Below are 24,715 nucleotides of genomic sequence, written 5' to 3'. Positions count from 1 at the left end.
GTGGTGACCAGGACAAGATTATTACATGGCGCTCTGATATTTTTTAAAATAGGGCGGTCAAGACACTAGCAAGACAAACACATCGCACAGAAGTACTCCGGGAGGCTAGCGCCTTCCAGACGGTTTCGTACGATGCGGCATATGTTGTCGCTGGGACCATTCCGTTTGTGCTCTTGATAGACCAAGACATTCGCTGCCACAGGAAACGCTAAACCGTTGGCAGCAGCCATGAACAGAGGTAGGCGAATTATTAGGCTCAGAATTTCTAGATCGACTGCATCCAATGGCCTCTCAGTTCTCCAGAAATTCTATAATGTTTGTGGATGTTTCCGCGATGATAGCCGATCGACAGCAGGCGGAACGCACACTATATTTTAAATTACTTTCACTGCTCTTGCCATAGTTGCCGTAAACATAATGATGGAGCTATCAAATTTTCATAGTATAGTCAATTAGGATGTATTGATTACTGATTGATGGACGGTCCACCACGTGTCAGGCTAGTCACATGCAGCAAAATCGTAACATTTTGTTGCGTTTGAATGCATGTGTGGTAATATTAAATATTATACAATCATACTTTATATTACGCTACTGTTTGGATTCTATATTAGCATGTTTTTATTTTGGTTTTATGGCACTAAAGCATTTAAGTATTAAACATTTGTTTGTTTGTATCTAGCCCCAAGTGTTTTTAAATGTAATTTAATGAAGTAATTCGGTTTAAATTTGAACAATTCGTGAGTTTTTAGTACTTGTACTAAAAAGTGAAAAATTCCGTCAATGTTCGAAAAACGAGAACCCAGTGTACTGCAGATTGCATACCATCAGGCTCAAGCACTGGATGAAGACGTGGAAATACAACGAGTTGCATAGTTTCACATGTAGATGGCGCTATCGGTTGGAATCTTTCGTTGAGTTATGTTGAAGCAAGATTTTAACGAAGACACGCTATGAATTGCATTTAAAATTATAAAATCCAGTTAGTATTAGCAAACCTTTTTTGTACAACCACGAATAATACAGATAAAAATTGCAGAAGAAGAATTGCAGAATCATCAGAAGCCGTTGTGTAAAATAATCTCCACCTAACAGGCTACCAACGCAAGAAAGCATTTCGGATCCTTTTGTAATGACTCTTGAAGCGCTCAGTGTATGATTTAATCAACAATTAAAGTTGACATATAGCTTTTTTTTCCTCTTTATTCGTCACATTTCATGGTACGCTGGTTGTGTTTCGGTTGGATTCTCCAACACAAACACACTCTCACACACACACACACACCAATGAGAAACACAGCTTTAGTTTACATTTTTCTGCATCGCATCATTAACCTTTCCCCATATCTCGTGGTAACTTTCACGTGCCTTCACGTGTATCATAACGAATTGAAGCCGAGTTTCGTCTCCATCCCTTCCGAAGCTATGTGCGAAAATGTGATGGTGGTGTGGTGGTTGTGTGATGTAATGCATTTTTTTTCGTCTTCTAATGCTTGTAGATGAAACAATGGGTTAGATCCTAAGTAAATGTAGCTTCCTGCCGTCGCAGATACGTGCTAGATCGGCAAGAAGGAGATTGGCGACACGTTGGACACGACAAACATCGATGTTAAGTGTTAAAATTGTTCCGAACTTTCAGCGTAAGAGCTTGGGTCTTCGCCCATACAATTATACCTCAGATTTTGGCAGTGTATTACATTAACAGTGCGCTGTTGCATCGTCAAACTCCACCAGAGAGTTTTCCTTACTTCAATGCATTTCATAGTGCAATCGCTGTTAGGAGTTTGGGTTGTGCGAATGGGACAGATTGTTGGCTTTGTTTCGTGTGCGCTAAGACATGCAAGAAGAAAAAGGTTTTCGTTTAGACACACTACGTACGGTTTGCGTGAGGATTAGTTTTGCTTTACGCTACGGTGATGTGCGATGATTGGTTTAAATAGTTTCATTGCTACTAGAGGGAGATGAATGTTACTAAGACTACAACAGAGACTGCCTCTGAAATAAAACAACTTAAAAGTTCTTAAACATTGCAATGAGTTCTAAAAATAATACAGTATCAATCAGTCTAAAAAGTAGAAAAAAGTATAAAAGCAGTAAAGGGAATAATTAAACAGATCAAATCAATCAAGTCCAACGGAAAATGAAATAAAAAGCCTAAAACCTCTTAAAATTAACATCAATTATCTAAACAAATCTATCATCACTTCAAATAAAGTGTGTAAGAGATAGAGAAAGAGAAAGAAAATGAAAGATGGAACCAAATTCCAAGTTGGAAAACAAATAACCCCAAACAGGAATGTGGCTTAAATTCGGTTTGATTTTTCCGGCTTAAAGACACACACGCACACATTCCCACAAACACCAACACATACCAAATTTTCTATATTACAACTGTGAGTGTGTGTGCGTGCGTGTATCTTCAACTTCCGGTTAAAAATTAAAGATAAAAGTAAAGTTTAATAATTTTCCACCATTCCGCGACTAATGTTTTTCCACATGACCGGAAGTAGTGTGCATGTTAACATTAGTAACACCTAGAGAACATCGGAAAAAATGGATGCTTTTTTTTTGTTTGTCTAATTTTCGCGGAGAGAAAAGTGATTCTAGAGCACTAGCAATAGGTTGTAAGAGTGTTTGTAAGAGAGCATGCTTAAACATTACACGTAGGGGGGACTTTTGGGGATTTTTGTGTGGATTGTTGATGTGACTGACTGGTTTGTTGAATCGTTTTAATACACAGCGAAATAGTTAAGCCTAAGTACAGTGTGTTTTTTTGTTGTCTCCAGCTCGTTCTTAAAAGGAAAAACTTTTTGCAACATTTCATTTTCGCTTTGGTAAACAGAAAACAGTTAAACGCTTCCATCCTGCCTGTTTGTCTATAGAACTATTACCCTGTTTTGCTTCCAATAGTGGATGTTATCTTAGATTTAGTATCATTTTTGAAATAGTTGTAGGATAGTAAACTTTTTTGGTGAAGCAGTAGAAGCCTTCTGCGCACACACACGCACACCTGTATAGAGAAGTGTGGAAGAGAAGCGAGCGTGTCCTTGTTTTGTTTTTTGTACTGCCCGGACGGCCTGTTCAAAATGGCGCTACCAATTGTAGAGTTGCGAATAGTTTACACTGTTTGTGACTTTCGTGAAGTCGTGATGTGTGTTTGTGTGCAATAGTAGTGAAAGGTTTATTTTGCGGTGTAATCTGATAGTTTTTTTTAGTTTTGTCGTGAAAAGCGAAAGAGTAAAAAGCAGTTTCTACATTTTCAGGTTATTTAAAACGGAGAAGCGATGTTGAAGGAAGGACATCTACTTGTACAGTGCTTAACATAACTGTAAGAACAAAAGATTTCGTTTTGACAATAAAAGACAATGTTAAAGAGATTAATAAAAATCAGTATTTCCCTATCAAAAACTATTGCCATTTGATAATATCACAAGACAAAAAAAATGGAAAGGAAAAACAAAATGCGAAATGTCATCTCAACCGATGTTTATATTAACTTAATTTGATTCGTTAATGTATAGTTGAACTGTAGTTTTTCAGGACTTTCCTACGTCAAAAAAAATGGTTATGAGTTTGTTGCTTGTCTCAAACACTTGCAAGGATTTGGCGAGTGCGTAGAATGTCACAGCTATTGGTGCCAAAATTACTTTAAAAAATGGTCGTAACTAATATAATAATAACCAAACAGAAATTCCGAGGAACTCGTGTTCGCCAGTACGGTACGTCCCATCGGGACCATTTGTCCCATTTGTCGATACAACTATAATTTGTCATAAATCTATATAAGATTCATCAAAAATGGCTTGCACCCTACTTCTAGACTTCAAAGTGAAATACCTCCTTATGGCTTTTTCTAAGAATGGTAATCATTATCTTTTACTAAATGCTGTTCAGTGTCTTATTTGGCTTGAAGTTCCTTCACAGCATCTCACTCTATAGTCCCGGATATCGGTAAAAGCACGCACGTGGCATACAATAATCCAAATATTTAAAATACTTTATAACTCTCTATCTCTTCAACGGTCATCTTTTATTCTCAAAAACCCAAACGACCGTATAGTAATGTTAGCAACTGTACCGAAACAAGGTTACTTTGATGAAAATAAGCTGCAATCAAAAGGAAACAAACGCGCCTTCGCGAAACAAAAGAAAACTCAGGCAAAGTAGGCAACGATAAGCACTTCAGAGGAAGCAAAAATGGTTCCCCTTTGCATGAAAAGCTCGGAAAAGCACGGCAGCCAGTCGGCACTTGTGGCACCTTTCTTCGAGGTGAAACGTTTGTTGCATTTGTCTTTTTTTTGTGTGTGTTTTTTTTTTATTGCAGAAAAAAGTTTAGTTTCGATTGTGGTGTTTGCTTCGGTACGTTTTGTTTGATGTTTGATGTTTACACTTGGCCACTTTGCGTGTGTGAATGTGGCTTTTCTGTTTCTGATGTGTTACTTACAATTTTACTTTCCTGATTTCCTGACCTGTACGTATCGCGTTGGGACGACGCCGTATGTGTTTGACGTGTCCTAATGTGTGTGAATTGTTCACTTCGTTTTTTGCTTTACACTTGTACAAAATGTAACCGTACGTAACAAAATATATGTACAAAACATGTGTATATTCACTCAATTTGGTTGTTTTGTTCGCTTTCCGCTTCGTGGTTTTCCTTCTTTTTTTTTGTTACGATTTGTTTTACTACACTTTTTAGATGTGTTTTATCTGTTTCAACTGTGTTTTGTGTTTTCATTATAATAGTTTTTGCTACCAGCTTTTGTGTTTGTTTGTCTACGCGTTTTGTGGCTTTGTTCGCTTGGTGCGTTGTTTTGGTTTCATGTTTTGATTTTCATGCTGCCCGTCGCATTTATATTCGTTATGACTTTCTGAATTGCACTCCCGGCGGTTATACTACTTTTCCTCTTCGCTTTTGATTTATCACTCATTCTCTTTTGATAGTAGTTTTATTTCGCTTCACTGGTTCCACTTCCACTACTTCTACGCTTGATTTATGTTCCTTTTTTTTGTGTGTGCGTGTGTTACCTTTGCTATCCTTCGCAACTTCTGTATTCTTCCCTTGTGAACAACATGTATAACGACGTGTTTGTTTGTTACGCTTACTTAATCTATTTTTTTGTTAATCGAGTACAATAACTACACTCAAACGTACATCTATTCAAGCACTCAAGCACCTGTGCGTGCAATTTGGGTTTTTTGTATGCGCCTGGACGTCGATGTTCTCGCGGTGCAATATATCGATACACCCGTCATTTCACTCAATGGTTTTGGTTTAATGGTTTTCTTTTTTTTTTGGTTTCATTGCCCTCGTTTTTGCCATTCGTTTTTCTCTCTATTTCCACCGGCTGTACAGGAACGGTTCTTTTGAACGCTGCAATCGTGATGTGAATGAATGTCCTCCAGTTTTTTTGTGCTTTTTTTGTCAGTTACCATACCTTTAACCATTGCTACTCCATTCCGATGCGTTCCTTTTGATCGGTGGCATTGCGAAACCAGTTGCTATCGGTCGACATGTTGCGCTTGTCTGCGATCGACTACAATTTTGTCACGTTTCACAGATTTTATGCGCTAAATGGTGTGCTGGTGGTAAAAAAGGACACTCAAACTCACACACACTCATGGTGCCGGCGTCCTGTGTTTGAGGCTGAATGTCTCCGCATGCATGTCAGACGAACGGAAATTCGCCAGAGCTTCAGGACTCTCCCTGAATGTGTTTTTTCTGGCTCTCCTCTCGATCGATCTGAGGCACTCTGAGACGTTCCGATGGGGGGGTAACCGTGAAATGCAGCCGTGTCGGTATTGTTGGGAAGGGTGCCACACCCTTAGATGTACTTGCCCAGGTCGTCATGAAAATCGTGCAAATAGGCAATTAGCTGGGGGAACGATGGACGCTGCTTGTAGTCCGCGAGCCAGCAACAGGACATTACCGTATAGCTGCCGGAAGATGAGAAGGTATTAGTGAAGGGGAAAACGAGAACAGTACGGTACATGGTCGTTAGAATTCTTGCCGATCGATTCCTCGACGGGGTGAGGGGACAGGGCGTTTGGAAATGAATGGGAAATGTTTTAAGTTTCAAAGCAATTTGCATAGCACCGCTACCCATAGGACGAACCGAACCGGCGGTAATGCAATTTCATAACGAAATGACATTTGGACGACTTGTTTTTTTTCCTCTCTCTCTCTCTCTCTCTCTCTTTCTCTCTCTCATGTATGTCTACGTTCAATTGCTTCACTCTTTTTCGATGCTGCTTTATTTTAGTTTCCTGTACGGCACTAATTTATTCAGGTGTTGCATAGCCGCGCGTTCAACGAGAATGGGTGAGCTCACATTTAACAAAATTAAAGGATGAAATCCGGAACGAACGGAGGAAAGCAAAATGGAGAATGCTGACATTCAATTAATGAAGCGCTTTGTATAGCTTGGTTGGTGGAAACAGCTGCGTCAAAATGGTGGACGTTTTACAATTTTAAGAGATAATTTGGTTTGCGCTGGTGAAGAAAACTGTTCCGTTGTGTGGTTGGATGTGTGCATTAACGAGTGTAGTATTTGATCAAAATCTTTTGACTTTATATGAATTATATGAAAGTGGTATAACTAAAAATGAATGATTTAAACATTTAAAAAAATTACAACTACCGGGAGTAACTAAAACCTAAAAACATTAACATTAACGTTAGGAAATTATTTCAAAAAATAAAATTAACTAGTCATAAGCCACCTCAGCGAGATAAAATATGAAACATGCTTGAAAGAGGTTAATGTAGAACAGAAATGAATGAAAATAGAAAAAGTAAAGAAAGATGCAAAAACTAAGAAAGGAGCCAATTGATTTTATGCACAAGCGACTCATTTCTTTACCATGTGGATGTTAATCATTTATGTTTATTTTGTTTAGAAATTCGAATTTATATATTTTGAGATTGAACCATATTAATTACTATTGTAAGCCTTACTTACATTTAAGTGAAAAACCAATACAAATCTTAAGGAAAATTGTAACTTTAAAGGATCATCAACGTTAGATTACATTTATATGAAAGGAGTTCATATATCAGAAAGAGTTCATGGGCAAATGGTTGGACGAAAATAATTGAAAAGGAGTTTAAAGGTTCTAAGTATAAAAAAGTATTTTTGTTGAAACATTTAGATAGATTTTATGTAGACGTTGCGATGAAAGATATTTGAAATTCTCAACTTAAGATGAAGATCAATAATTGCTTTTCACATTGATGAATATATGTTTACTTTCACATAGAAATGAATTCAAGCTTTTTCACATTAAAATTAAAATATTGCCCTTTCTTAGAACATTTAAGTGTTGAGTAAAATCCGGAGTAAAAATGTCTTAAAGATCAAGATTTATTATGGCATAAATTAAGTTACGAATTAAGTTAGTTAAGATACTTTAAGTATTTCTAACGTAAATTTTATTGCTGCAACAAAAGTTAATCAGATTTAAAATGCTCAACTTATCGACGATCATTATAATTTAAATATGGCTGGAGGTCATCATAAAATATGAAACACTCCGGACGGATACTTAATATCAAAATTATGTACGGCAATTCGCCCATTACACGCCACCAAGATTGGACAATTTTCTGCGTCATTCAACGACAAACAACCGGCAATTCAATGGACTGTATCGTTGGTGGACTGCCATTTAAGGAGAAGCGACAAGATTTATTAAACCAGACAGTGGAATACGTTCCGCGGTTCTAGTAAAAGTAAGCTTCCAGCCGTCCTATGGATGGCGCGAACCCATAATACGACGATAATTGAATTAATAAATCTAAAGTGATTAATTTGTCTTTCAATTAGCTCGCCGGCAGTATTCGTTGATTTGTGTGTGTGAGTGTGGGGGGAGGATGTCGAGTGCGAACAAAAACTAGCGGATAGTTTTTGGGTTTTTTCCGTTAAAATGAATTTATTCATCTCAATTACTCGCCCACAAACGCAATAATCAAAGAATGGAAGCGGTTTGTCGTCTTCACAAATCTTCGCCCCGCAAGCTCAATTGACTTGAAATGATCTACAGGACGACAACCATGCGGTGGGATGGAGCCCGAAAAAGCATCAACGTTGACTAACCGTTTGTTCGTTTGCTGCTGAAGGATGTTTTTCGTCCCCAACGGACAACAAAGCGACAACGACAATCAGCAAAAACCACGTCCAAACAAAGTGTACCCACTTGATACTTGCTGCTCATTTTTCTTCGATTCTTCGACCCCCAAAAGCAAAAAGGGCAGATTATAATTTGAACACCATTTGGCTTATCCTTTCTTGGCGGCGTCCTTCACTAATGCCTCCGCTTGGCGGCATACGGTGTCTTCTCCCGAAAATATGACGCTAGTAAGTGCTTAAGCATTCATTATTCAGTTGACTCTGCTTTGCATAAAGCTGTAAACAATGGTCAAGTGGCTTGAGTGACTCCCTTCCAGTGCGGGAGACGCTGCACCAGTACCGGAAACGGTCCCATCCCTTACCCCAAACGGAGACAAAAAGGATTACACAGCAATGTTTTTGTTTGCTTGTTCTCTATTCTCTTAGTCCTCTCTGGTTGGCATTGTTTTGTGCTGTGCTGTCCAAGCGTCTGCTGGCGTGAAGCATCTGCAGCGTTCTATCACTTACGAACATGGAGTATTAGCAACAAAAAATGCACAATCAAAGCACCACAATGAAACACGGTGGAAAAGGGAAGCGTTGGACACACGGTGGGGCGAATTATTGCAGCTTAAACTTTTGTTAATTTTATGCTACATATTTGCACAATAGCACCAGCGGCAAGGCTTAAGTGCGGAACAACATTAGCATTACAATGGGACGATGTTGGAGTGCTTGGGTATATGAGAGCAAATTGAGTGCGAGACCACAGTTATGATCAGTGTGCTTGTGGTGGCATCTGTATTTGGTTTAGCAAAGATTGGATGAGATGTTCTTTTTTTTTTAATTTCCACTTTTAACACATAATTGCTACTATGCAAAATGGTACATCAGTACTATCAGTTCTGCTATCACTAAATGGTACATAATTAAATAAAGCTCCTTTTGTGGGTAATCGAAATTGAATGCAAAAGTGAAAATGTTGATATGAGGTAAATCATGCTCAAACTTCATGCTCAAAGTTAGTGTATAAACATTGCATACCTTACGGCGCATTGCATTAGTGTATAAACATTGCATACCTTACGGCGCAGTACCAGGAGCTACCTCTTCCGTGCATGCTCTCCTGGTACTTTAAATTCGGGAACTGGTAGTTTTCGAAGAATTTTTTCACGACCAACGGGAAAGTTGGTGTATAAACATTGCATACCTTTCGGCGGATTTCGACCAAAATTGCTGTACAAGGTGCTACCTCTTCCGTGGATGCTCTCCTGGTACTAAACATTCGGAAATCCTGGTGCAATTTCGTTTATTCTTTCAAGTCATAGAGTCGATATTCTTCTCTGCATTTAATTGATCTAACCGTGCAAATAGACATGCAGCGATTTTTCTTAGAGCAAAATTCGCAAAGTAGCTCAATATTGCAAAAAAAAAACCCACATTTCATTTCGAGACAATTTAGGGCCTACTGAGGCTGTCAAAACATAACATTGTTTTACAAGCCGGCTCGTTATCCAGCTCCTCATGCAAAATCGAACGCATCAGTAGGCTCTGTGTTGCCCAAATGCGTGTCCTCATTCTTCTCATTGTTGAATAAATTCGAACCTACAACTTACAAAAAAATATAATGTTAAATACAACCTAGACCGATTTTTTATTTATATTTGTAATCAATGAGAGCCAAAATTGAGCTATTTCATACACGCGATAAAAACAACAAGTCGTTTTTTTATATATGAACTTATCGTCGCATTTCATCGCATAGCATTGCGAAATGTCTCACTGAGAAAAATCGCTACATGTCTATGTCTATTTGCATGGTGCCGCTGCTTTTCTTGAGCATAATTTTATTCTACTTTAAGCTGTTCATACATCCAGGCCATATTGGTAGGTGAGACTTAACACCAATTTAATTAAATAATCGGTCCATTTTATTTGTTCAACAACGACTTTTGAGAATTGGAACATGAATACAAGGAACATAATCACCAAAAGAAAATCTAAAAAAAATGACTTAGTGATAAGGAGCGATTTATTGTTGCCTTGATCAAAAAGTGTGATCTTTAAAGTATAAACAGCATACAACCTCAACCTAACGCCACTGCGACCTTAAGCACAGTAAAGACTAAAATATTGGAAAAATTTAATGAGAAGTAGTTCATTTCTGAATCAAACAAAGAAACAATACAGGTTATTTTTACAATATTCATATTGAAAAAGAATTTAAAGGAATTGGAAATTAACTATAAGCAACTTAATTAAAGCAAATCGCTATACATCAACAGAATAAAACAAAAACAAACATCGCTTACATCTAAAGCATCTAAATAATTCTAATAATTCTGCAAACATCGGTGATTTATCTTTTATTATTCTTGTAAAAGAAAACAGAATAATACTTGATGTTTAACGTTCCACATTTCACATGTTAAAAGTATAAGGATGAAAAAAACAAATCAATTTCTAATCATCCTACAAAAATATTCTAAATAAATAAATGACTGCTTAATGTAACTTCTTCATATAAAAGTTTCTCTCTAAATCTCTAAAACCGTTGTTTGCAAATGTAAGCTAACAATGCATACACAACAATCCAGCTAACTTTAAACAAAGTACAATAAAACGTACATGAAAAACAACATCCACATAAACTGAGAGTACAACCTAAATTAGTAAGAGAACAATAACAAAAAGTATAAAATCGCTCCCAACTTTGCCGCCAATAAATCAAAGCACAAAAACACATCAAACCACGGCAAAATATCGAGCTCATTGCGAGCTTCCAGCCCCATCCGCACCGAAATGCATCCATTACGCAAAGGCGGAAAGCTGTCGTAAAGTGAGGTTCATTCGCTGGAGGAACAAAAAAAAAACTTTTCCCTTTTTTTAGTTTATGCTTCACTTCAGCCCATTTGCGTAGCGCACGCGACACACAAAGCATGCTCGCCTCCTTTTATTATTTGTGCACTTTATGATCCCGCACCGGAAGCTGGCGACACTTTTTCGCCCATACACTTTCGGTGGAAACTTTTCCCTTAGCGTTTTGTGTTGGAATGTCCTTCTCCTTTTTTTTTTGGGGGGGTCGGAAGATGCAAAACCGGACGAAGGGTGTAGTTTTTCTACTTCTGCACGGGTGCTCGGAAGGAAATAAAGATTGGAACCGTTACATCGCCACGGCACGGATCTCTTGTCTCTCACGTTCGCCTTACGGGGCGGGTGTCGAATTCAGAGGCGTGTTGTTGGGTAGCGTTTGTGTTGTCGTGTTTGTTTATGTGTTTGTCCGTGGTGTCTTTATTTAAAAAAGTTGAATTATTCAACTCCATTAGCCTGCAGTGCACGCGCACGGTCCCGCAGCATAGCAGCGGGATTTATGCTTCCTGCAACGATTTTTGTAGCCAATGTTGCGCTTGTCGCGACATGATCGTTGGGTGGGTTGTAATAGAGTCGAGGTTTTAGGGACGACACTACACAGCAACGACCGGTCGGTCGGTCGGTCGTAGTTTGGTGCTTTCGCTCCACTTAATGGCGTTTTATTTTGCATGAACGGTGCCGGTTGTTGTTTTACATTTCGCATTTACCGATGATGAGGCGTCGGTTGCAAACGCTGGTGTATCTAAGTACACAACCAAAAAGGCACCGGAGCAGGCAGCAGCGGTTTTCGGTCGTCATGATCGTGGTCCCGCTGCACCGGGGAAACACTGTTTTAAGATGGCATTCACACGCGAATCACCAATAATGGGGCGAAGCTGTGTGGAATAAATGAGCATTAAATTTTGCCAACGTTTGGTACGCTTTCTCTCCACTGTTCGCCTCCAAATAGCTAGCGCGATAATAGTGAACTGCCCGGAAGATAAGAGTGTAAGACAGATGCAAGCGCGATCCGGAGAAAGATGCGTTGCATCGCGATAGAACAAAAACATCCTTCCGATGGTCGGACGATAGTGGTCTGGGAAGTTGTGCAGTTGTGTGTTTTGTGTTTGGTAGCGGAAGGAAGGCGAACGGGATGCAGGGTTGTTTTGACAGCAACAACCGAGCCGAGAATGCAGTCGTTTGGTTTAAGTGCCCCTGTTCCGGTAACTGGCGAGGCGTAACGGTATGTAAATGATTTTTTGCATCACAAAAAATAATACACCGGCTGGAATGCGGTGGGATGTTTGCGAGCGACAACAAACGGGCTAACTGCCTACGGGAAGTTGAAATAATAAGATCCCGAAAAGGACACACCCTGGGGGCTACTGTTTTGGGCTAACCAGTACTAGCAACTCTGAGGGTAACGCTACAAGTTACTGAAACCTACAAAAACTTCATTGAAAACAAATATGAACATTGATAACAGTAATATATGTAACTCAAGTCAACTGCCACCTATAAGATATAATGGGAGTGACGAAAACCTATTAGATATTCTTCCTAATACTACATCAAGTAATAGCTCTAAACTATTAGAGAGGTTGTAGAAATGGGAAATTCAAAACTTATCCAATCTTCACCATAAGAAGAATGGTTGGGAAGATAACAGCAATACCACATTGATTTTAAGTAATCAAACGTTAGAATAGCACAAAAGAGTTCGTTATGGAATAACGTTAAAACTAACCAGGCTTATGAGAATTACCAACGTTATATGCCAGGTAATAGAGGATGGAAAACTCACAATTCTTTTAGCAAACATCAAAGAACCGTACCGAGGAGGTGAGTTAGTCTATCTTCAATATTGCGCTAAAGTCAGCCGAGTATGGTCTATAAGTATTTTCTATCCATATCCTGACATGCGCTGATAAGGTCGACATCATTGATACAAGGATCTCTTACGGAGCAAATGTTCCGCGAGGATCAAGTAAAGTAGTACTACGATCAAGTCCCACGTTCCTGCCATCAAATCCGGAACTAGACAGTGGTGAAGTGCTGGATGCTGGATTAGAAATCAGCTCTGATGTGCACAATGGGATTCTGTTGCTATGGTCATATTTTAAACTGTACAGAACCTACATAGTGATCGCATGCACTTCTAAGACATGGACATTGTTCGAAACTGCCAAAAACCTGTTAGACACGTTAGAGATGACACAACATTCAGAATAATTTTTGAGCCCTAATGTGGTAAGATATTGTAGTAAGACAATATTAAGAAATGTTTTTAGGTCTTTTGTATATAAATATAAATATATGGATATAAATATGGATACAATATGTGGATATAAATATCCACATGAAAGTAGAGGACACATGGCTAGAATAGACCCAAAAAAGGGCCAGAATCCTGCATATGCGGAATCGATCCGGGTGGGAATTTGTAGCGGTCGAATCGAGATACGGATAGAAGCTAGTTTGATTGGATTCGATTTTTTTATCTTTTTAACACGGATAAATAAATTAAAAATAAGAACTGTAGAATGCCTTTGTAATTCTGACAGTTTCTAATAGATGGCGCATCACTTGTAAGTTAGTGGATTCAACGAAGAGTTTAATACTCTCTTAACGCAAAACACATTCAAAAATATATCATTAGCCAATAGTGAATTAAAATCTTTTCTAACTAAGAGTATTACATTCAAAAAATCGATTATCCTCCGTGCGATGTTGTTCCACTGCCATTCGGTCGATGCTGCATGCTATGCGTTCTTTACCACGAACAATTGTTTATTTACTTATAGAAATAAAACGATTACCACTATCACGCGCTTAGTGAAACTGGCGTTGCTGGTAGTGGAAGTAACTGGGCTAGCTTCACATTTTGCCACTGGTCGTAGCAATTATTGGCTAACGCCAGAGGTAATTTTATTCATAAACACCTCGAGGGCTCTTCTTTGCTGGGCCTTTTGTGCTTTCGTGCTGTATGTGTGAAGCATCTTTACGATCGCGTTTTATGGAACCGACATAAACTGCAACTTTACAACCGTTACGGTGAGTACAATCATGGAATATTTCGTTGGAAATGTGTCTGACGCTTTGGCCGTTTACCATTTCCCCTTCGTTTGACACCGCCACACATGGACACGTGTCCAATGGGTTTAGATGGTGAAAAAAAATCAGTAGTATGCATCTCGCTGGTAGATGATCTTTTCGCTAGTGTTTAACGACAGCAATTTGATCATTTTTTTTTCTCTCGGTCGTTACATCACACCCCGTGCATTGTTTCTCGCAAAGTAATTTCTTCGCAAATTGCCTGTGGCGTAAACGCATGCCTTGCGAACCGACCGAACGGCCCACTCAACATGTAAAAGATGCGCATCCGTTTTGCACACCGGAAGCGGCCCGATTATCGCAGGCTCATGTAGGTGAATCAAATCATGTTGACACACCAAAATGAAGAAAAAAAACTAACGTGCCAATTTTCTATACAATGCGGGGTCTGGCCAAATATGAACCAGCAAAAAGCGGATGTGCGAAGCGATTCTAACGCGATGATGAAGGATAAACATTTTACGATGTGTTGTTAGCGATTTTATTAGGGCTGCAACATGGCGGCGCTAAATTGATGGTTTCGGTGGGTGTTTTTTTTCTTTTGGTTCCTTCCACTGTGTCGACACCGAACACACGGAGTAGCGGAATTAATTTTCGGATTCTGCTGATGAGCAAATTCCGGTGAATCGTTCGTTTAGAAATGGTATTGAATTTTTACGACCAAAAACCATCCGGACGTGACGTATAACTTTACTGCGGAGTATATAATTTGAAAATCGTGCGAGGAAGTGGGTCGAATAATATGCGGATAATTATGGAGCATTTATAAAAGGGTTTTTCTTATCGTAATTGGAAAAAAATTGTGTGTAACAATACAACATATTAAAAACAATATGTTTCGTTCTGTGGGGGCAATGTGGAATGGCTTCTCTTTTCAGACGTACAACGTTATAATACATTTCATCATGGCTTTGCAATACTTCATTCATACAACGGTGGGGTATTTCGATATGCGTGGCTTTGTGAAAAAATAATCAGTAACTGCAAAAAAACACTGTTGAACATTGTAATTACTCAGGAATAAAAAAAAAACAATAACAGTTTCTAGCAGAAACAAAAAATAAATTACTTTTATTTTAATTCTGCTTCCAAATATCTATAATGAAGCACAGTCATACGTTGTATTGTAAACCAGTTCTGTGACGATCTTGGACAATAAAAAAGCTGAATTTAAAAATGACTGAACGAAATTAATTAAAATCTTGTTACTAGTGCCTAAACTTGTATTCACATTTAGTTAAAAAAAACTAAAAAAAATTAAACGAATTGAAACATGCTAAGTATAAAATACTTACTCATCAAAAACAAGTATTGAAAAATATACCAAATAACAAACGAAATATTTAAAGAAATACAAAAACTTGATGATAGTATATAAAAGAAATGAAAATAAATAAAAGACACTAACAAATAAAAAATAACTGCACGCGGAAGTACAAGGACCCCAAATGAAAGAATAATTTATAAATATTTTTAAAATATAATAAAAAAATGCCAATGTATCAATTAAGAAATAAAAAACAAGTAAATACATCTCTATAACAACTGAAAATAAAGGTAAAATAAAGAAGGAGAAAAAGAAAAAAAGACGAATAAAAGAATTGGTTTAACAAAATCTATCGAAATAAACGAAACAATATTGAATAATATTGTTTACAAAGCTTTAGTAATGCGTAAAAAGAACGGAAAATTGCTTAATTCGGTGGAAGAATCGTCGTCAAATCGTATTGCGGTAGGTCATTCATGTCAATCCGCCTCAAGTGAACCGTAGCGGTACGAATATTTCCATAAATGTAATCAAAGCTATTCCATTCTACCCATCCTCCTCGCCCAAAATTGGAACCGAAAACCGACCAAATCGACGCAAGAAGTAAAACAAGGATTAAGAATAAAAGGTACTACTCACAACTCATCCGGACAGTTGACCGGTTGTGCTAACCGATAGCCATCCCGTAGGTAAGCCGATAATTCGAAACAGTCCACCTCCTGCAAAGAAATAACGAGACAAAATCACACGTAAAAGTACGCAGCAACAACAGCACATTAAGCGTAATCCATTGCATTGCCACTATTAAACGGTGGCGGTAGACGGTAGATTCGGGCGAAAACCATGGCAACCAGTGCGACACTATGGGATCCGACGATCCAAGCAGGCCAGAAAAAAGGGGGAAGTGTTGGTCGCTGTAACATTAAGGGACAATCCATCCATAACCGGGATGCGTTAAGTGAGTGTGAAAAGCAAATAAAACTCTCGTAAGGGTCTTACCAAAAGCGGACAACAGCAAAAAAAAAAAAACAGGGGCGAAAAAGGGGTGAACATTACGGGAACAAATGGTGGAACCGGGAGCGGGGAAGAGGGGAGGGTGCAGAAAAGGGATCAAAGACAATGAAATAATTTAGTCCCGAGTTCGGGAGGAAACCGGCAATGGTGGAAATGGGAAATCTAATATCACACCGAGGCAGAAGAAGAAATAACTCGGAGAGAAACAACAACAACAACAAAAAACGACAACAACAGTGCGTCACATTTGCTTTTGCTCGTTCAATAGGGCGCATCCGTTTCCTTTGCGTTCCGTGCTGATGATCAAAGCAAGGAGTGACCGATACCGATGGAGCGGCCACGCGTGAGGGAAGCGGGATGTTTCGCAATTATGCTTACTGCCCAAGAGGAAAGGGCCCAGTGGCTTGGTTGGGAAAGCGTAAGAAACACGGAACTCATATAAGCGAAACCACCCCGAAGGATGCTCATAATGGCTCACAAATAGCGCCGGCATTGGATGCAGTGCAGGGTAACATTATTGCCTGGCCTAAATATTTTTGGCAAGGCGAGTTTTTTTTTCTGCTGGGGTGGAAATAGACGTAGGGTAAGGAAATTGTTGGGAAAGAAAAGGGAAATGGTACAAATTCTTTCATGTAATGAGCTGCGTAATGTAGGGAATTGTTTCACGGGACGGGAATCAGCATGCGCAACGGAGTAGCGGAAAGGAGCACTTCTATTGTGAGTTTTTGTTTGAAAAATTTGTTTTACTGCAATGTTTTTCCTGCGTAGACGCGTAGGAAAAACAAAAGGACAGAAGGACAGCAAAAAAAAAATAATAAAAACTCCCAATGGCTATTACCGCAACATCTGCGGAAACCCTGGAATGGGGTAACGATATTGTTGCTAAGGCTTTCAGTGGCATGGCCAGTAAATAAAATGAGCAGTATATAAGGCATCCCACTCTCACTTCAACCCTCAGCAAAACGTCCCAGATGCACATGAAGAATTGAAAACGATTAGCCGAATTTATGAGCGTCTCGTCTCGGCAAGGACACAATGCAATCACGCTGATGCCAGCGCAGGAAACGGCGCCAATGATTATGATTATTGTTGCGCTTAAAGTGTTATTACCTCGCCCCGGGTCGTTTTGGGCCAGCGAGTCCCCATGAGTAGGGAGAGGAGGAAATCTCGAGAGAAAATCGCCCAAAACGGGGCGAAAACCCCCGGAAGGACGCTGGGATGATGTGGAAAAGGTGCGGGGCCATGTCCGTGGAAACCGCGGAAAGAATCAATTTAATTAATTAACTGTTATTTATTATTAATTCATAATCAATGTAATGGCAACATGCGCTCACTGCCGTGTTTCTAATGTCCTTGCTCGAAGGCTATAACAGCAAACTCACACACACGTACACATGTCGATGATGCTCCATGGTGCTGATGGAATTGAAAACTGGAACTGACGATAGGCGACTGGCTTTTCGGAAACTTCTTGGTACAACCCCCCTCAGGGGAAATTTATCGTCCGATCCAGACCCGGCTCACTGTTTACTTTATCCAATATTTCCGAACATCTCGATCGGTCCCCCATTCGGGAGTCCCATGTGTGTGTGTCTGGAGTGCTGTGGTCAGTGTTGTTTTTTCTCCCCCTTACTACCTTTTCCACAAATGGTCCTCTTTGTGGGCGCTCCATCAAAATTACGGCCCACATCGACCGGTCGTGGCGCGCATCGATCGGAAATATAGGTCAACACCATCCGCCCATTATCACTAATGGGGCGAACTTGAAGGGTGTCACGGGACAACTGAAGCTCGCACCACTCGTTCTGGTTGCTGGGGGTTCACTGGCCGGTGGGCACGTTGGGCGTTTGTAAGTGACGAAATCATAAATAAACAGACAAGCCTGCACAACCATTAGTGTCACTGGCTGGACGGTTTCGACCAAGTACCCACCACTCGAGTGCGGGTAAATATAATATTTTAATGCGCCACCGACCGACCGGTGTTTGATTGTGATTGATGTAATGTTTGCCGTGTACGCGGGGAAGCGGTCATCTACCCGTTCGGGGGTACTACTTACCTCGAATGGCATCGCGGCTAGCGTTGCCAGCTCCCAGAGCAGCACCCCAAGGCTCCAGATGTCGCTGGATGCGGTGAAGAACTTCTTCTCGAGCGTTTCCAGCGCCATCCATTTGACGGGCCGGTTCTCGTTGTCCCCCAGACAGTGGTAGTCGCTCGGGAAGACGTCACGCGACAGAGCATTATCACAAACACGAACGTTCAGCTCCACGTCTAGCCTGTTGTTGTGGTTTTTGTGTGGTTTTTCCGCAGTTTATGCAAAGGAAGGAAGAAACGAAGGAAAATGGATCAGATTTTTTTGTTTGCTCCTGATGGAAGCTCCTCGCATCGTATCCCGACACGCTTCCTTCGATACTCCCAGCGGAGCCATTTTGTGGATGAATTGTGGTTTCTTGTTAGTGCGTAGTATTACGAATTTATGACATTGTAACGTGCTATTATCTGCATGCAAATGGGCGTGGAAGGTGAGCAAGAGGAATCGGTTTTGAAGTTGTCTTCTTGTAAAATTAAAAGTCCTTCTAAACTGTTTCAATTAAAAAAAACTGTCTTAAATGGTGTATAAAAAGATGTTATGTAAAATAATTGTGCAGAATGAATTATTCTTTTAGAGAATATATTTTGCATGTTGAATGTACAGCTGTAGTTATTCCTAATAACAAGATTGTACACGGAGATATGAATTCTTGAGAATTTGAACCACCACACGTTCCATACCACGTCACCCAAATTGTTAGTGACTTGAATTGTTTCCATGAGAAAAATCGTTCCCATATGGGAGTTGATTCGATCGATCCTCCGAATTCGATCCAGATTTCTCTTCGGAAACAAAAAAGAGAAAGGCAAAATTGAATTTTATTTGTAAAAATGTAGCATAAATTCGTATAGATGACAGAAAATTAATATATTTTACAATGCTATTTCTTAACCGATGTTTGAATTCTTTCTAAATTTTCCTCCATCTTCATTTAGAATTATAAGGAATAATTCCATTTACTTAATGAATAGCATGAATCGCAATTCAAGGTTCCAGCCATGACATATCCGGATGCTGGAAGATTTGCATGTGGATGCTTATATCGGATCTCTATTCCCGTACTCCCGTTATTACTCTTGTATCGGATCCCAATCTCAAATAAAGACTTGGGATTCAGACGATCCTAGATTTAAGATTGAATCTGAACTGATCCGGTCCAGGATCGACCCCCGGCATCCGACCCGGAACCAATTGGCCAACATTAGTTAGCCCACGTCACCCAAAATATGGGTGACGCTGTTAAAGTGCACTTACGATCAAATGTTCGTTAACATTTTTGTAATAAAAGTGACTATTTTTTAATGTTTTTGTAGCTCGATTTAACAATAATCTCTCCACTTTACGTTTGTTGAACAATTTTCTCGGTTGTTTATCACTTACTTATCGCTAAATTTTACGAATTCCGAATACGAAAGCTTAAGGACGTGGAATTTTCCTCACACCTTTTGTGGTAATTAATACCAGCGACTTGTTTTTGCAATAACCAATATTACACAATCATTTCTTAGTGTTTAAGACCATTGTCATGTGTTAAAAAAAAGTCTCCTTTAAATTCCACAGCACCTTAAACATCGCCCGCCAATGAAATTGAATGCGTAAGTGCGTCAATCTGCCCCAATAAAGCGCACCCAGCAAAACGGCACATTTTAACACTCCCAGCGCCTTCCACGTTCTTAGACACCAACGATACCTACACCCAAGGCACTAGAGACGTGCCTTTAAAGCTCAGGTCACGCAAAAAAAAAAGAAGGGAAATAAAAATCCCGCCGCCCCAAAGAGATTTCAGCAAAAACGTTGTTATGTTGTTTTGGGACCAGCCCGTTTTGTGCCCGTTGGCTAGCCGGGGTTTTGATTCCCGCTGCTATTCCCGTCAGTTACAGATGATGTGATGTTTATGTGACTCTTTACCGCCTTTTGCCATCCCCCCTTTCCCCCATACTTACACACAGTTCCTGGTCGCGATGTCCTTGTGCAGTATGCCGAGCGAGTGTAGGTGCGAGATGCCACGGGCTACTTGCAGACCGAACTCCACCAGCTGTCGGGTGCTGAGCTGCGAATTTTGTATTCCGATCTCCCGGCAGCTTTGCAGGTATCTGGAATTGAAGCAAGGGGACGGTGTGTGTGTGCCGGTCGGTCAGTGGATGATGGTAGATTGGCAGAAGATTGGTTTTAAATTTATGGTGATTTGCTTTTGAGGTTTTGAGTCTGTGCAAATGGAAAAGTGAGTGCGATAATCCAATACTCCCCGTAAGCGAGATGGGCCCCCCAAAAGTTTTGGAGGTTAAATATTGACAAAGAAAAATTGAGAAGTACACCGAGCTTTATCGTCGCGCAAACGGGAGGCATATGTTTTGGGTTAGAGAGGAAAAAACGACTTTCAGTGTGTGTTTTGGTTTATGTGTAAAGCAAAGTAGGCGACGGTATCCTTAGCGATGAACGATACATTTCACGGTACGTTTTCTCACTGCTCATATGTTCTCACTGCTCATATAGTGATATTATTATATCACTCAGAACAAAAGCTGGGAAAGTTGTGAAAAGAGGTCTCATTGAGAAGAAAGAGCCCTTTTTTTGCCGACCCTTAGACAGATCCTTTGAAAGGGTTCATATCAAAAGATTCGGCGTACCGAGGAGAGGGGGTACTATTAGGTTCGATTATTCTTTAGATTTTTTTTTCTAGGAAAGGAAAGCAACTTTCCATCGATAGCTAGAACAAGTGAAGGAAAAACAAAGCCTAAATCGAAACGTATTATGTTAACCATTACCGTGCCATCGGGTAGCATCGCATTATGCTGTGGCATGTAAGAAGGACCTGTGCAGAACAGGGTGAGAACAAACGAAATTCTATGAAAAGTGGACGGCACATCGTCGTCTCGTGGAAAAGGCAGCAGCACGATTCCATTCGCCGTGTTTTTCCGCAGTTCGTTTTTGGCACTTTGATTTCTTCCACGCCAAGGAGCTCGGTTAGCTTGCTAATGTCTGTTTGATGAATGTAGCCCCCGTTCGATCGGGTCAACAGCAGCAACAGAAGAAAGCACAAAAAAGGTGCGCAAAGAAAAAGGTGCCCCATTTCATCCCTTACGAAAGGATGCCCTGCCCTGAGAGAGGCAGTTCGCATTAAAAAAAAAGCAGGCCAACTCCTTTGACCGAAAGTGAATACATTTCCAATGGTGGGAAAAATTGCCGATGCAAAAGGGCTGAATATGGGTGACATTTTGTTTGTCGCATTTCATCGGCGACTGTCGGAGGAAAACTCGGGGAAAAAACCCAAAACAGGGAAAGCCCCTACTAAGAGGGGGGTTTTATTTACCATCGAACGGCACACACACACATTTGGTTCTGATTTTTTTTGGACACTGTCTTACGAGACTTTGCCACGTTTTGGCGTGGTTAAGGAATGTTGTCTGAAATTGAGCCCAACAAAACTCAGGAACACAACACACACTGCTGCCCCGTGTAATGTTTGTTCAGGAAACCGATGCATGTTGGTTGCTGCTTTGTGCTTCGAGGATGGTCGTTGTCGTTTAAAATCCACCGTTGTTTTCGGCATTGTTTCGTCGTCAAAAAGCCTACATCACGGAGTGTTCCGGATACGCAAACAGAAAATAGAAAGCAAAACAAAACCAAAAGGGCAAACTCGGGAATGCCAAGTGTATATAGTACATAAATCTCTCTCGTTAGTGGGTGATGGGGGAACGTGCTGTAGACTTTACTTACAGTTTGAGGTTTCCTTTGGCCGCCAACGGGTAGGCGACTTTTGGTGGCCCCGATAGCTCGGTCACTGCTGCCACCGGGAACAGGATGTTCGGGTGAGAGATGCCACACAGGGTGGATCCTTCCGACAGTAGATAAGCCACCTGGCTTAGCGAGGCACCGTCTAGTTTTTGGGGGAATAAGAACACAGGACAGTAAGAACAAACCGTAGTTGATTTGATTATTTTGTTTGTGAACTAAATGAGGTGTATAAATTATGGAATTTCAATTTTTAATAGGCACGCTTAGAAATTTTATTTTCATTAACTTTTTATTAAGTGAATGTAAGGAAAATTTATGTGAGATATTTTTAAAATATAATTTCTAAGTAGTATTACTTCTAAGGAGATCATAAGCTTCAGTAAAAATAAAGGATTTTTGCCAACAAGTTCTATAAATTCATCAGTTGATTAAAATTTATTCAACCCATTTGCATAGCAGTTCCTGCCTGTGAGAGACACGTGAGCCTATTTGACGTCAAACATTTCACCAAAATACCCTCAAGAAATTGGCAGTGTATCAACCATTCCCAGCGCACCAGCGTAACGCTGGTTGTTTGTTTGATGGCATTCTTGTTGGCAGGCCCCCGGAGGGCCCAACATCTACTTACCGACCACGGTTTTGATCAGCACGTCACGCGTTTCGCCCAGCGGATGATGTAGGATGCCGCTGTAGATACGCCCGTACGTGCCCTCCTGGACGAGCTGCTGGCAGATGATGGTGCCCGGGGACACGGCAATCCGGCGCAGCTTGTCCTTCGGGTTCGAGCTGTTGCTGTGGATGCTTCGCGCTGGCGTCGATAGGCTGTAGACCTGCGAAACGGCGACATGAACACCATTAATGTGCACGTTCCTACCCACGAATGTACCCGAATGTGTCCGAAAGTGCCAACAACACCACCACGAAAAGCCCGGGGATTTGTGGAAAATCTCAACCAAACGAACAATAACAGCACAGTAAAAGGTCCTCGCACTCGTGCTGTAGAGCTCGCACTATTGACGGGACGGGATTTGGGTGGGATTTTAGCTCGGGCAGAATCACACCAGCCTTTGGTATGGTAAAACTGATACCCGGGGTAGGGTAGAGCTCTAGCAAGGTCTATGCAATTACGAACACGTCAAGTCGTTTTTACGCCGGGTCAGGTCGCCGAACGCTTCCCAAGGAACCCAAGGTGCGACACAACGCACAAGACAATCCTTTTCTCGTTTTGGGGCCCATTTTTGCTGCCTATTTGCGTCAACGACTGTCATTGCTTGTTATGGACGTGCAAGAAGGCCTATCCATGTGTGCCGTGACGTTCGTACTCGAGGATTGCGTGTCGAGGAGACATTTCACACACACGCATTGTTTGTCGAGGTGGGAAAATGGGAAATTTCAGACCCGATTGCACAAGAAACCAAGCAGTGAGGTGTCCTTGGTGGGTGCTGGAGGTCCGAACCGCAAGATGGAAAGACAGAAGGCTCCGCCGAACACCGAAGGCCGAGCGAATTGTTTTTGTTGCGTCTTCATCGCCGTGCCAAGGATTGGCCAGATTGGAAGGGATTCCGATGTTTATGGCATTTCATTGATGATTAGAGAAATTTGATAAGCCAACTAAAGCTTCGCTAACAGAATCGATACGGAGCCTTTTTGTGGAGAGGGAAGGAGGGGGAGGAGGGCTGGATTCGGCCATGAGCCGAGGCAAAGAATGGTCGACGTTGTTTATCTCGTCGGCAAATCGATTGCTGGTGGAGTTAATGCTAGGCCGTAAGGCGTTGGCATTACTTTCATTAAGCTTTAGATTGGTTTAGCACTTTGAAAGGATTGGCCAAGAAAGGCAAGGATAGCGAGACGATAAAGATTCCGGGCGGATTTAACGGATTAAAGACAATCTTTCAGACAGGAGTTACGCTTGAATCAATGAAGCTGGTACAAATTAATAAATGTCTTAGCATCCTTAAAGGTCAGTATTATTGCTAGCAGTCATCAGAAAAGGTAAGCATTAAGCATCTTGTGCCGCATAATGTTTCAAACCTTCGCAATATCATTCATTAATGTGTAACAACGCAATCACAAAAGAACAAAGCCTTTTTCCATTTATCCAAACTTGAACCGTACAGCAGTAGCGTTACGGCCAACGTTAGACCAGTCGTTGTCGTAGCCTTTCAACACTAACTAATCGCCCCAAATGCGATAGCATCTCGATAATTGAGAGCTTTTTCTTTCGCGAAAAAGCGTGATTGCATTGATAAAGCCGCCATAACCGCTCCTTTTGCGAGCTTACCGTCCGCAGAATCCTTTTCCAGCACACGGAGCAGGAGATGTGGTCTTTGCTTCTTGGATAAAAATCGTGGTTCGTTAGCAAACTCACCCGGTGGATGAGCGCGTTGATTCCGTTTGGGCGCATATATTCTGCCACCGGACCCCGAAAGATAGCGCATAGCGGCGAGAGCGTCCTGCTGAATAAAACATGGCTCCACTTTCAATGAAATCGGTGTTATTCATTCGACAAAAAGGTGCCAGCACTATCGAGAGCACCAC

At 40.7% G+C, this 24,715-nt stretch overlaps 1 protein-coding gene across 1 annotated transcript in view; it reads right to left on the bottom strand.

Annotated features, from left to right (window-relative positions):
• Positions 1-4,468: 4,468 nt before the first annotated feature.
• The window catches only part of LOC128303499 (tyrosine-protein kinase Dnt), a 55,341-nt gene continuing 35,094 nt past the window's right edge, over positions 4,469-24,715 (bottom strand). The window contains exons 7-12 of the mRNA XM_053040474.1: positions 22,806-23,007; positions 22,160-22,319; positions 20,386-20,535; positions 18,410-18,626; positions 15,976-16,055; positions 4,469-5,934 (exon numbers count right to left, since the gene is read on the bottom strand). Of these exons, the coding sequence (XP_052896434.1) occupies positions 5,823-5,934; positions 15,976-16,055; positions 18,410-18,626; positions 20,386-20,535; positions 22,160-22,319; positions 22,806-23,007 (921 nt within the window). The 3' untranslated portion in view covers positions 4,469-5,822. The remainder of the gene's footprint in view (positions 5,935-15,975; positions 16,056-18,409; positions 18,627-20,385; positions 20,536-22,159; positions 22,320-22,805; positions 23,008-24,715) is intronic.

The sequence above is a fragment of the Anopheles moucheti genome, chromosome 3 (assembly GCF_943734755.1).
Source record: "Anopheles moucheti chromosome 3, idAnoMoucSN_F20_07, whole genome shotgun sequence".
NCBI lineage: Eukaryota > Metazoa > Arthropoda > Insecta > Diptera > Culicidae > Anopheles > Anopheles moucheti.
The sequence above is the reverse complement of the archived record's forward strand: the minus strand, read 5'-3'. Positions and strand labels throughout refer to the sequence as shown.